At 44.7% G+C, this 12794-nt stretch overlaps 1 protein-coding gene across 4 annotated transcripts; it reads right to left on the reverse strand.

Moving 5' to 3' along the window:
- Positions 1 to 787: 787 nt before the first annotated feature.
- On the reverse strand, positions 788 to 3067 carry LOC139420897 (protein NATD1). Of its 4 annotated transcripts, none has more exons than XM_071171303.1 (4): positions 2818 to 3060; positions 1924 to 2042; positions 1628 to 1702; positions 788 to 1160 (listed from the first exon to the last, which is right to left on the reverse strand). In XM_071171303.1, the coding sequence occupies exons 1-4, from the start codon at positions 2912 to 2914 to the stop codon at positions 1041 to 1043; spliced, it is 411 nt and encodes a 136-aa protein (XP_071027404.1). In that variant the 5' UTR covers positions 2915 to 3060; the 3' UTR covers positions 788 to 1040. The 4 variants fall into 4 exon arrangements, with proteins under 4 accessions (XP_071027404.1, XP_071027403.1, XP_071027406.1 ...); XM_071171302.1 differs by having other exon boundaries at positions 2791 to 3048; XM_071171305.1 differs by lacking the exon at positions 1628 to 1702 and having other exon boundaries at positions 2818 to 3067.
- Positions 3068 to 12794: the final 9727 nt, after the last annotated feature.

The raw sequence follows: 12794 nt of genomic DNA on the forward strand, positions 1-12794 counted from the left end.
GAGAATCCCTACTGTAGTTTAAGATACTCAGCAAATGAAAAATACAACCTGTTACTTGATATTGGAATTTTGTTTTGTTTTCTTAAGCCATGCTTGTAAACTGTATAGAGAAAATGCCACACAAGATTTAAACTGTAGAAGAACAGCCCTGAATTAGTGCTTTTACAGACAGTAGATGATTACCCCCACGGTCAATGAAGGTTCTATGGCAATGTCTCATGTCAGATAGCACAGCAGCTTTCTGTACAGTAACATTTAAGGTGAAGGGTAGGCCTACTGAAGAGTGGTTGTCCTGATGAACATGGGGACAGATAGTCTTGGGCAGCATAGCAGGAATAGAGGGAAGTGCCTCACTAGCCTACGACAGGCTGACTGCATGTAGGGGATATAGCCCGCAAGTTGATGGTCTAAAGTAAACCAGGTGTGGTCCACCCTCCTGGAGAGCTATTGTATGTGCACACTATTGCGCCAATACTGCTCTAACACACCTGATTCAGCTAATCAAGGTCCTGATGAACAGCTGTTTGTCTTGATGGTTTTGACAAGAGGACAAACATCCTGAATGATCAGGATTGCATTCCACTCCAGAAAGCTGTTCCTTTCCTCCTGCCGTTGTTTACTCCTCTTCAAATGACCAGCCAAGACAGGATAAGTGAAAGCAATACGGCCAAAGTGTGATGAGACATTGCTTCTTACAGTATAAAAACAGGAATCCTGCATTCAGTCTTGCCACTGTATATACAATAAGACAGCAACACTCTACAACATTCATTTTTTCTTTACACACACACACACACACACTGATTGTCCATTCCCATGGAGGACAGGCCATGAGTAATGTCAATGGCACTCGGACAGTTCCTCTACCACTGCTCTCCAACAGGGAGTCTTTATGTCTGTAGAGATAGCTATAGTATGGTTTCCCTCTCCCTTACCCCCCCCCCCCAAAAAAAAACAGCACAAAGTCCTCCAAACCAAAAGCATGAGGCCATGCTTTCTACCTCAGTCTCTCTCCCTCTCCACTCCTCTCTGTCATGGGATCACATGGGGTGGATGTGCTCCAGGTATTGAGGTTGGGGATTCTCTTTGACGTATTTCTGGATGTACCAGCAGGTAAGGTGAGCCTTCAGATCCTCTTCCACCACAAAATCCATGGCAGCCTGCAATCAACAGAACATTGCCATTTAATTTAGGAGTTGTTTTGTAGCTTGAGTTTACAAAGTAACTGTCTGTGTCACTCTGGTTTTATTTTAATTACATGCAGTAATCAGGGACTGCAGATAAAAGGTGAGACACTTGCTCTATTATATTTTATATAAAGATTTAAAATATTAACGTTCCGGTCTACACAGATCTTCAAACAAACCATGTTTTAATTTCCTTCTTCCTCTTATCTCTACCATAACTGTTCCCTTGATATTACCCACCAGCGCTCTAAACTGAACTCATCTGGCAAAGCACTGCCTAGACTGAATAAACAGGCCAATGCTTGGATTTTCAGAATTACAAGCAACATTCATATTGCCATGCAGCTGTTATAAAGAGAACTAGATGGGAGAGTCCAAAATGTCCAATGAAAGCAGTTTATCAGCTGACAGCTTAGGAAACTGTATTTACTGTCTCTTACTGGGTTAAAGAGGTACAAAGACTTCTCTCCATACACAGAGTGAGCTGCACAGGTCCAGATTGCAAGAAGGTCCTCCTGCAGAATTGTGTTATAGCAAATGATGGGTAGCATTATGAGTTGTTTCTGGACAAGGCCATGGGCTTAAATGCCTAACCAGTAATATTGAGACCTATGGACTCCCATTGCTTATCTGAAAGGCACAGATAAATGTTAAAAAGATCTAGGGACATTCCTAGGAGTGAGGGTGTATTTTGCATTGGGCTATGGTTCCATTCCATATTGTCAGACTGCCGAACCTTGGCCAGGTGCTTGGCAATGCCTCTCCCTCTGTATGCGTCTGGAACCTCCGTATGCTGCAGGTCCACAGTCTTCTTCCCGACATACTCGTACAAGAGGACCGCACGGTCATGAGAGCCTGGAACCAAAGAGAAAAGGGTTACCTTTAAAAAAAAAAGTTTAAATGTATCCTTTATTTAACTAGGCAAGTCAGTTAAGAACAAATTCTTATTCACAATGACAGCCTACCAGGGAACAATGGGTTCATAACAACTGCCTTGTTCAGGGGCAGAACGACAGCTTGGGGATTCGATCCAGCAACCTTTCGGTTACTGGCCCAACGCTCTAGGCTACCTGCCGCTCCGAATTTAAAAGGGTGCAATTATATGCTAAATAAGTAGGGCTTACACCTTGCACGACTATTAAAAGGTATGTACACATCAGTCTGATTCTCCATCAGACCTCAAATAAAGATCTATCAAAGATAGGGATGCGGGCAGATAAATGAGGAATTGGGTTTTTAGAGAAAGTTAAGCAGATTCTCTTAAATCAGAAGAGAATGTGCATGCACAAACTAACTGAGAAGAACAACAACACCATGTTAGATGCGTGACAGCAAGAGCATTCAATTCAACCGCTCAATGCCAGGAAGCTAAGAATTTTCCCAGTTGGCTAATGCTACAAATCCTTGGCTATGCCACTTGAGTTCTTGCTAGTAGCTTTTTGTCCGTTTGTTTACAACGACCATTAGGAAAAAGTACGTTCCTTATCTAAATCACAGTACGACTGCAAATAGGTAAGACTCTTTTGCGCTATGAAAAAGTTGGTTAGCTAACTAGTTTAACCACACTCTTTGGTAAACAATTGATAAAAGGGAAAACACGTACGATTTCGCGTAGCTAACGTTACTTTACCATTTAGTCGTATGGTAAACTGTCGCTTCTTTTTATCGTGTTCTACTGTTATCGGAGTGTTGATTTCGGGGACATTCATCTGTGTAGCCTGGGCCATGGTCTTTCGTCTTCCTTTCGCCAAAACGTATTTGATTGAGGTGAAATGGATCTCAAAGCGATTAAATCATAGCCACCTCAAACTCAGAAGAATCAATATCCAGCAAAACACTCCATCATCCTCCAAGGAAGTCTACTGTTGATCACATGGTCTGAGCGGACCAATGATTGCTGCGATTCTTCATTTGAGAATGGCCGTGTTCCAGGCCGCCTACATTGTAGTTGAGATGCGCATAATCCGTTTATCTTGTCATCAATAATCAGTTAATGTATCACATATTCATGGGATTCATTCGATCAAGGTTAAACACTTGGCTTAACTCAACATTTGCAGATATCTGACAAACACACACATGAGAAGCGCTTACCAAGAAAAACTTTAACCTAACAATTTCGCAACAACTACCTTCTACACACAAGTGTAAATGAATGAATAAGAATATGTACATAAAAAAATATATGAATGAGTGATGGTATAGAACGGCATAGAAAAGATGCAGTGGATGGTATAGAGTATAGTATATACATATGAGATGAGTAATGTAGGGTATGTAAACATATAAAAGTGGCATTGTTTAAAGTGGCTAGTGATACATTACATCAAGATGGCAAGATCCAGTAGATGGTATCGAATACAGTAAAAACATATGAGATGAGTAATGTAGGGTATGTAAACATTATATAAAGTGGCATTGTTTAAAGTGGCTAGTGATACATTTATTACATACATTTTTCCATTATTAAAGTGGCTGGAGTTGAGTCAGTATGTTGGTGTAGCCGATGTGAAATGGCGAGCTAGTTAGCGGTGGTGCGCGCTAGTGGCGTTTCAATCGGTGATGTCACTTGGTCTGAGACCTTGCAGTAGTGGTTGCCCTTGCAGAGCCGCGGCTGTTGTGGAGCGATGGGTAACGATGCTTCGAGGGTGACTGTTGACGTGTGCAGAATGTCCCTGGTTCGCGCCCAGGTCGGGGCGAGGGGACGGACGTAAAGTCTATACTGTTACATTGGTGCCGTGACCTGGATCACTGGTTGCTGCGGAAAAAGGAGGAGGTCAAAAGGGGGGTGAGTGTAGCCGATGTGAAATGGCTAGCTAGTTAGCGGTGGTGCGTGCTAGTGGCGTTTCAATCGGTGACGTCACTTGCTCTGAGACCTTGAAGTAGTGGTTCCCCTTGCAGAGCCGCGGCTGTTGTGGAGCGATGGGTAACGATGCTTCGAGGGTGACTGCGTGTGCAGAGCGTCCCTGGTTCGCGCCCAGGTTGGGGCGAGGGGACGGACGTAAAGTCTATACTGTTACATTGGCAGCAGCCACTCAATGTATGTGATGGCTGTTTAACAGTCTGATGGCCTTGAAATAGAATCTGTTTTTCAGTCTCTCGGTCCCTGCTTTGATGCACCTGTACTGACCTCAGCTTCTGGATGAACAGGCATTGGCTCGGGTGGTTGTTGTCCTTGATGATATTTTTGGCCTTCCTGTGACATCGGGTGGTGTAGGTGTCCTAGAGGGCAGGTAGTTTTCCCCCGGTGATGCGTTGTGCAGACCTCACTACCCTCTGAAGAGCCTTACGGTTGTGGTGCTGCCACCACCATGTTTGACAGTGGGGATGGTGTGTTCAGGGTGATGAGCTGTGTTGCTTTTACGCCAAACATAACGTTTTGCATTGTTGCCAAAAAGTTCAATTTTGGTTTCATCTGACCAGAGCACCTTCTTCCACATGTTTGGTGTGTCTCCCAGGTGGCTTGTGGCAAACTTTAAACAACACTTTTTATGGATATCTTTCTTCTTGCCACTCTTCCATAAAGGCCAGATTTGTGCAATATACGACTGATTGTTGTCCTATGGACAGAGTCTCCCACCTCAGCTGTAGATCTCTGCAGTTCATCCAGAGTGATCATGGGCCTCTTGGCTGCATCTCTGATCAGTCTTCTCCTTGTATGAGCTGAAAGTTTAGAGGGACGGCCAGGTCTTGGTAGATTTGCAGTGGTCTGATACTCCTTCCATTTCAATATTATCGCTTGCACAGTGCTCCTTGGGATGTTTAAAGCTTTTTGTATCCAAATCCGGCTTTAAACTTCTTCACAACAGTATCTCGGACCTGCCTGGTGTGTTCCTTGTTCTTCATGATGCTCTCTGCGCTTTTAACGGACCTCTGAGACTATCACAGTGCAGGTGCATTTATACGGAGACTTGATTACACACAGGTGGATTGTATTTATCATCATTAGTCATTTAGGTCAACATTGGATCATTCAGAGATCCTCACTGAACTTCTGGAGAGAGTTTGCTGCACTGAAAGTAAAGGGGCTGAATAATTTTGCACGCCCAATTTTTCAGTTTTTGATTTGTTAAAAAAGTTTGAAATACCCAATAAATATCGTTCCACTTCATGATTGTGTCCCACTTGTTGTTGATTCTTCACAAAAAAATACCGTTTTATATCTTTATGTTTGAAGCCTGAAATGTCGCAAAGTTCAAGGGGGCCGAATACTTTCGCAAGGCACTGTATGTATATTTTGACACGGCCTATTGATTAACGAGACACATTATCTTATTATTAGTATTATTAGGTGCAACAATTGTTAATTTACCTTGAAACATATTGTCATTATTTTCTTACATTGTTGTCTCAATGGGCCACTAGGCTATAAATAGGAGCTAAGTGCAATGGTCAGGTCACTGTGAAGAAGACGTCCGCTTGACGTCGTAACGTCAGTCACCTGTTCGACACCTGTACAGCAGTGGAGGCTGCTGAGGGGAGGAAGGCTCATAATAATGGCTGAAATGGAGTGTAATGGCGTGAATGGAACGATATCAAACACAAGCCCTTCTCATGATTTTTGTCATTGTTATTGAGCACCCCTCCTTTCCTTTGTTTGCTGAAGCGCGAAGGCCCACCTGAACTCTTGCATATATACATATGTAGATCTGATCATATTAAGTATGTAGACATTGAGTGGATTTGAATGTCAAAACCTCTTTTGCATGGAAGCATTGGCTTCATCTGAACAGAAAGTGTGTAGACAACTTGTATCACATAGTTTGCTGTTGGGTTGAGGAACATGTCATTACCTAGAATAGAGTGAAAACAGTCTGGTTAAAACTCAAATCATGTTTTAATTATTGATGTACTTGGTGGCAGTATCAAAATGTAAACAGTTACAGTATTTATTGTTTAGCACAATAAGGCACATTCTGCAGTCTAAAATTATTTATGACCTGCATACTCACCCATTGAGCATGTTTGGGATGTTCTGGATCAATGTGTACAACATAGTGTTCCAGTTCCTGACAATATCCAGCAACTTCGCACAGCCATTGAAGAGGAGTGGGACAACATTCCACAGGCCACAATCAACAGCCTAATCAACTCTATGCGAAGGAGATGTGTCGCGCTGCATGAGGCAGATGGTAGTCGCACCAGATACTGACTGGTTTTCTGATCCATATCCCTACTTTTTTTTAAAGGTATCTGTGACCAACAGATGCATATCTGTATTCCCAGTCATGTGAAATCCATAGATTCAGGCCTAAAGCATTTATTTCAATTGACTGATTTCCATATATGAACTTTAACTCAATCAAATCTTTGAAATTGTTGCATGTTGCGTTTATATTTTTATTCAATATACATGTAAACCCACTTTAAATTCATAACATACTCATTCAAACTGCAATAACATTTGTTGGCTATAAACTGAAGCTTAGTGCTAACACCGAGGCAGAAACTAAACCATGGCAAATCAAAAAACAATATACAGTACATGTGATGCAAATATGTCCGAATTTCACAAATTGGTGTATCAAATCCAGTTTTCCTGCATAGACTATAGAGTAGACAATCACTGAACGAAATTAAGATCTATATCGCTCTTTTAAAAAAAAATGACTTCATAGGACTTCATTGTTATCCAAACTAACGGGTTGAAGTTTTCTGTTGTTGCAGATGATCAGATATTCAGGTAGGGCCTAGTGACCATTTACCATTCACGCTGTCATACAGGGTGAGGGGGTCACCACCGATGGTCTCCGGTGGCCCAATAAGACCTGGTGAGGCAACAGTAGACTTCCCTGTCAGCACATGCACCTCAATGAAGTACAGGTACTCTTAATCAGCCAAGCCCTCCACAGCTTCTCTGTCCCATGCACGCTGGACTTTTTTCACATTTCGTTACGTCACAGCCTTATTGTAAAATGGATTTAAAAAAATCCTCAATACCCCATAACGACAAAGCAAAAATAGGTATTTAGACATTTTAGAAAATGTATATAAAAAAAACAACCTGAAATATCACATTTACATAAGTATTCAGAACCTTTACTCAGCACTTTGTTGAAGCACCTTTCCCAGTGATTAAAGCATTGAGTCTTCTTGGGTATGACGCTACACGCTTGGCACATCTGTATTTGGGGAGTTTTGCCCATTGTTCACTGCAGATTGAACTACCAACGGGACATTAAAATCGGTAATATCTTATGCTTCACGTAGACGTGGCTGAACGACTACACTATCAACATACAGCTGGCTGGTTATAACTAGTAAATAGTAGCCTACAGCAAAGTGTATTTAAATAATTTCTCATTTGTTAACTTCTGCTAGTTAGTTTTTGCTACCATGTGGGTTTTAGTTTGCTTGAGCCTGCTACCATACATGTTTCATTTTAAAACATTTATCTTACAAATGAGTTGTTTAATCTAACTGCTTAACTATTTATCTGTACATGGAATTGTATTTGTTTTATTTTGCTAATTTTTTCCTAATCTTTACAGGAAAATGCCACGGGCACTATCTGATGTGTAGAGACATTGCACTGCAGCTAATGTAGAAGGAAATTATGTGTACATTTGCAAATACTGTGCCAAATCATATGTGAAGAATTCAACAAAGATGCAGAATCATCTGGCAATGTCCATAAAGTTCCCCCAGCGCTCGCTCACAACAAGCAACCTCTGACAAAAGTCCCTCTACTTCTATTCGAGGTGAAAATGATGAATCAGACACCTTAACAATAGCAACAGCTCGCTCCAGCAATCATACGTTTTTTTGACTCAATGGAGGAACGTAGTCAGAGAAATACTGATGGATGTCTTGCTCGAGCTGTGTATGCAACTGGTTCACCTCGGATGCTCACAGGCAATGTGTATTGGAAGAGATTTCTTCTTTTTTTTCTTCTTTTTTAAAATTGTACCCCTTTTTCTCCCCAATTTCGTGCTATCCAATTGTTTTTAGTAGCTACTATCTTGTCTCATCGCTACAACTCCCGTACAGGCTCGGGAGAGACGAAGGTTGAAAGTCATGCGTCCTCCGATACACAACCCAACCAAGCCTCACTGCTTCTTAACACAGCGCCATCCAACCCCGAAGCCAGCCGCACCAATGTGTCGGAGGAAACACCGTGCACCTGGCAACATTGGTTAGTGCGCACTGCGCCCAGCCCGCCACAGGAGTCGCTGGTGCGCGATGAGACAAGGATTTCCCTACCGGCCAAACCCTCCCTAACCCGGGCGACGCTAGGCCAATTGTGCGTCGCCCCACGGACCTCCCGGTCGCAGCCGGTTACGACAGAGCCTGGGCGCAAACCCAGAGTCTCTGGTGGCACAGCTGGCGCTGCAGTACAGCGCCCTTAACCACTGCGCCATCCGGGAGGCCTTGGAAGAGATTTCTGAATGTTCTTCGCCCAGCACACACCCCTTCAACCAGACCTGATTGTTTTACTATTTTGCTGGATGCAGAGTTCAACAGAGTTCAAGTGAAGGTCAAGCAAATCACAGAGAAAGCAGACTGTATTGCAATCATCTCTGATGGGTGGTTGAATGTTTGTGAGCAAGGAATAATTAACTACATCATCTCCACCCCTCAACCAGTACTCTTTAAGAGCACAGACACAAGGGTCAACAGACACACCGGTCTCTACATTGCAGATGAGCTGAAGGCAGTCATCAATGACCTTGGACCACAGAAGGTATTTGCACTGGTGACGGACAATGCTGTGAAAATGAAGTGTGCTTGGTCTAAAGTGGAGGAGTCCTACCCTCACATCACACCCATTGTCTGTGCTGCTCAAAGTGAGAAGAATAAGAGCACCACATTGAAGCTGCCCAGCAACACCTGTTGGGGTGGTGTTATCATCATGTTTGACATTCTCCTGGAGGGGAAGGAGTCTCTGTTATATGGAGTCTGCCGATATGGACAGCTCCATCAAGAGGATCCTCCTGAATTATGTATTTTGGGAGAGAGTGGTAAGCAGCCTGAAACCCCTGAAACGTATAGCAGTAGCCATTGCACGGATTGAGGTAGACAATGCCATCCTGTCTGATGTTCAGACTCTGCTCTCGGATGTAAGAGAATAAATCCGTACTGCCCTGCCCACTTCACTGTTGCTCCAAGCAGAGGAAACTGCAGTTCTGAAATACATCAAAAAGCATGAAGACTTCTGCCTGGATCCCATACATGCCGCAGAGTACATGTTGGACCCCAAGTATGCTGGCAAGAGCATTCTGTCTGGTTCAGAGATTAACAAGGCTTAAGGTGTCATCACTGCCGTGTCTCGCCACCTTGGCCTGGATGAGGGTAAGGTCCTTGGCAGTCTGGCGAAGTACACTTCCAAGCAAGGGCTTTGGGATGGCGATGCAATATTGCAGTCGTGCCAACATATCTTATCAGCCACCTGGTGGAAGGGACTTTGTGGATCTGAGGCTCTTTCCCCTGTTGCCCCCATCCTCCAAATCCCACCAATATCAGCCGCCTAAGGTCCTTGTTTGGGAACACATACACCAAAGCACGCAACAGGCTGACCAATGCAAGGGTTGAAAAATTGGTGGCCATTGGGGCAAATTTGAGATGAACTGATCAGAGATAAGATAGTGCTTTCATAACTGATGAGGGCACGTGCAGACGTTTGCTGAGAGAATGTGACCTGACGCTGGTCTTGGCAGTGGAGACACGCCGATTACTGATATACAGATAAGGTCCATGGAGCTAGAAAGGACAATGTCAATGCTACATTCAGGCAGCCAGTAAAGAAGCTCCCCTTTGCCACAGCTAATGCTAATACTACAGCCAACTCTGCAGTAGACAACCCCAATAAGTGCCGATATTGTTACATTTCTCATGGACGGGGAAAAGAACACTGCCCAGCCTATGGAAAAATATGCAAATCCTGTGGTACAGCAAATCACTTCGCACGGGTCTGCATGAAAAGCAAGAGAAAGGAGGGTAAGTGCACTCCATTGAAACAAACACAGATGAAGGGAACAACAGCACAGATTATGTATATGCTAGCGAGTGCATAGGGGCAGTGAGGGGCAGTAGGGGCAGTGAGGGCAAAAGAAAAAAAGTGGTTTGTCACTCTGCTACTTAATAAAAAAACACAGCAATGCCAACTAGATTCAGGGGCCACATGTAACGTTATGAGCCTTAAAGACAAAAGGATGCTCGTGCCCAGAGACAAACTCACACAGAGTAGCACCAAGCTGAAACTGTATTCAGGCCAGTTCATGACCTCTTTAGGCCTGTTTGTGACAGAGTGTGTTTTACGTGGCCAGAAACACACCCTTGAGTTTGAAATAGTTGAGGCTAGTCAACAGTCATTATTATATTATATTATATTATTATATCACCTTGGGCTTATTAACTTCACCATCCCAGCTGATCTTAAGATTATATACAAAGTCCATGCTGGGCCCCTGAGCAAGGAGACACTCCTAAGCAAGTACCATGATGTCTTCAACGCACCAGTCGAGTCAGTTCCCGGCGAAGTCCACTTTGAGTTGGACGCAGCAATCCAGCCTGTCCCGTGTGCACCCCGCAATGTACCAGCGGCCATGAAAGCAGCTACGAAGGCTCAGCTTGACAAATACGAAGCAGATAGCCACATCATATCCGTCACAGAGCCTACAGACTGGATAAGTAATATGGTTATTGTCAAGAAACCAGACAAGGTACGGATATGCATTGATCCTAAACATCTCAACCGGGCTCTGCGACGTTCACATTACATTATGACCACGTTGGAGAATGTTCTTTACAAGCTCCCGAAGGCCAGAGTCTTCACGCTCATGGACGCCAGAGATGCCTTCCTGCAGTGCAAGCTCAACGAGCCCAGCAGCTACATGACTACCTTTTGGACACCCTGGGGCAGGAAGAGGTGGTTGAAGCTCCGTGGAAGAGATGGTTGGTGTCTCTGTGGCTCCAGATGTGTATCAGCGGAAACGGCATGAGCTGTTGATGGGACTCAGTGGCGTGGAACCCATAGCAGATGGCATCCTCGTAGTGGGCTGTAGGGACAGTGATGAGGAGGCAGAATGTGACCATGACACCAAGCTGCTGGCCCTGATGGTCAGATGCAGACAGGTCAAGCTAAGCCTCCCCCCACACACCTGTCATGAAGGCAGTGCAGCACTCCTGTCATGATTCAGAGTGACTCAAGCCAGTATAGACTTGGCTGTTGCCTCGTGCAGGAGGGCCAGCCTGTGGCATTCGCCACTTGGGCACTCACTCCAACAGAGTAGAACTATGCCCAGATAGAGAAGGAGTGCCTCAGCATTGTTGCATGCCAACGCTTCCACCACTACCTGTACGGACGCAACAATATTACCGCAGATCACAAGCCCCTTATTGGTATATTCAGCAAGCCTCTCCTGAATGCCCCTAAACGACTGCAGAGCATGCTACTGGCCCAACAAAACTACAACCTCAAGGTGGTGTATAAGCCAGGGCCAGAGATGTATGTGAGTGACACGCTCAGCAGGGCTACTGCATCAGGCACACGCTCCATGCATGAACAACACGCAGTGTGCAGCTTACAAACAGAGCAAGTGGATGTTGAGCACATCAACCAAGCTGACTACCTCAATGTTACGGATCAGCGCCTTATACAAATCAGACAGCACATAGACAGGGACGAGCAACTCCAGGAATTGAGGTCTGTGATTCTGATGGGCTGGCCCGACTGCAGGGAAGAAACTGCTTTAGCCGTCAGAGAATATTGGCCAGTCAAAGAGGAGCTCAGTGTTCAAAATTGAATAATAATCAATGGTCAGAGAGTCGTTATTCCCTAGTCTCTGCGCCCTGAGATGTTGGCGCGCGTGCACTCAAGTCACATAGGAGGTGAGGCCTGTTACAGAAAAGCATGTGACACACTGTATTGGTCAGGAATGCAGAGTGAAATCAAACACTATGTCATAAAATGCACAATCTGCAATGAATATGCCATTGAGCAACAGAGAGATGATGATGTCCCTCCCACAAGCTACCGATGCCCCCCTGGCAGATAGTAAGTCTAGATCTCTTCCAGCACAGTGGCAAAGACTTTCTGCTGGTAGTCGATCATTACTCAGACTTCTGGGAGATTGACCTCCTCCCCGACCTCTCAGCAGAGACAACGATCAAGCGCTGCAAGGCTCAGTTTGCCCGCTATGGCCAGCCAGATAGGGTAATTTCAGATAATGCACCCCAATTCTCCGGATTTGAGTTCTGAAAATTTGCTGCAGAATGGGAATTCGAGCACGTCACCTCATCACCACGACACCCAAAAGCTAATGGGAAGGCGGAGTCGGTAGTCAAAATCGCAAAGAACCTCTGCAAAAAAGCTCTACGAGAGGGTAAAGATGCCTGGAAAGCAATCCTGCAGTGGCACAATACCCTGACAGAAGGTATGGAAAGCAGCCCGGCCCAGCGCCTCATGGCACAGCGCTTAAGCCAGCATTCTCCTGGCACGGCGCCAGTAGCCAGCACTCTCCTGGAGCCATGTGTGGTGACAGACGTGCTGGTAAAGTGACGTCACAGAAGTCAGATTTCCAAGTTCACCTACGACAATTCAGCAAAAGACTTACCTGAGCTCAGGGTGGGTGAAATGGTGCGAATGAAGCCACTACCAGGGGACCG

This window comes from Oncorhynchus clarkii, chromosome 12, assembly GCF_045791955.1.
Source record: "Oncorhynchus clarkii lewisi isolate Uvic-CL-2024 chromosome 12, UVic_Ocla_1.0, whole genome shotgun sequence".
Lineage (NCBI taxonomy): Eukaryota > Metazoa > Chordata > Actinopteri > Salmoniformes > Salmonidae > Oncorhynchus > Oncorhynchus clarkii.

What these genes read in the sequence shown, in the direction of transcription:
- LOC139420897 (XM_071171302.1), bottom strand. Translation starts at nt 2,914, where the DNA reads ATGGCCCAGGCTACACAGATGAATGTCCCCGAAATCAACACTCCGATA. An exon ending in AACGTTAGCTACGCGAAATC is followed by an intron (nt 2,043 to 2,790) that starts GTACGTGTTTTC and finishes CTTTGGTTCCAG; the next exon opens with GCTCTCATGACCGTGCGGTC. An exon ending in CTTTGTACCTCTTTAACCCA is followed by an intron (nt 1,161 to 1,627) that starts GTAAGAGACAGT and finishes TGTTGATTGCAG; the next exon opens with GCTGCCATGGATTTTGTGGT.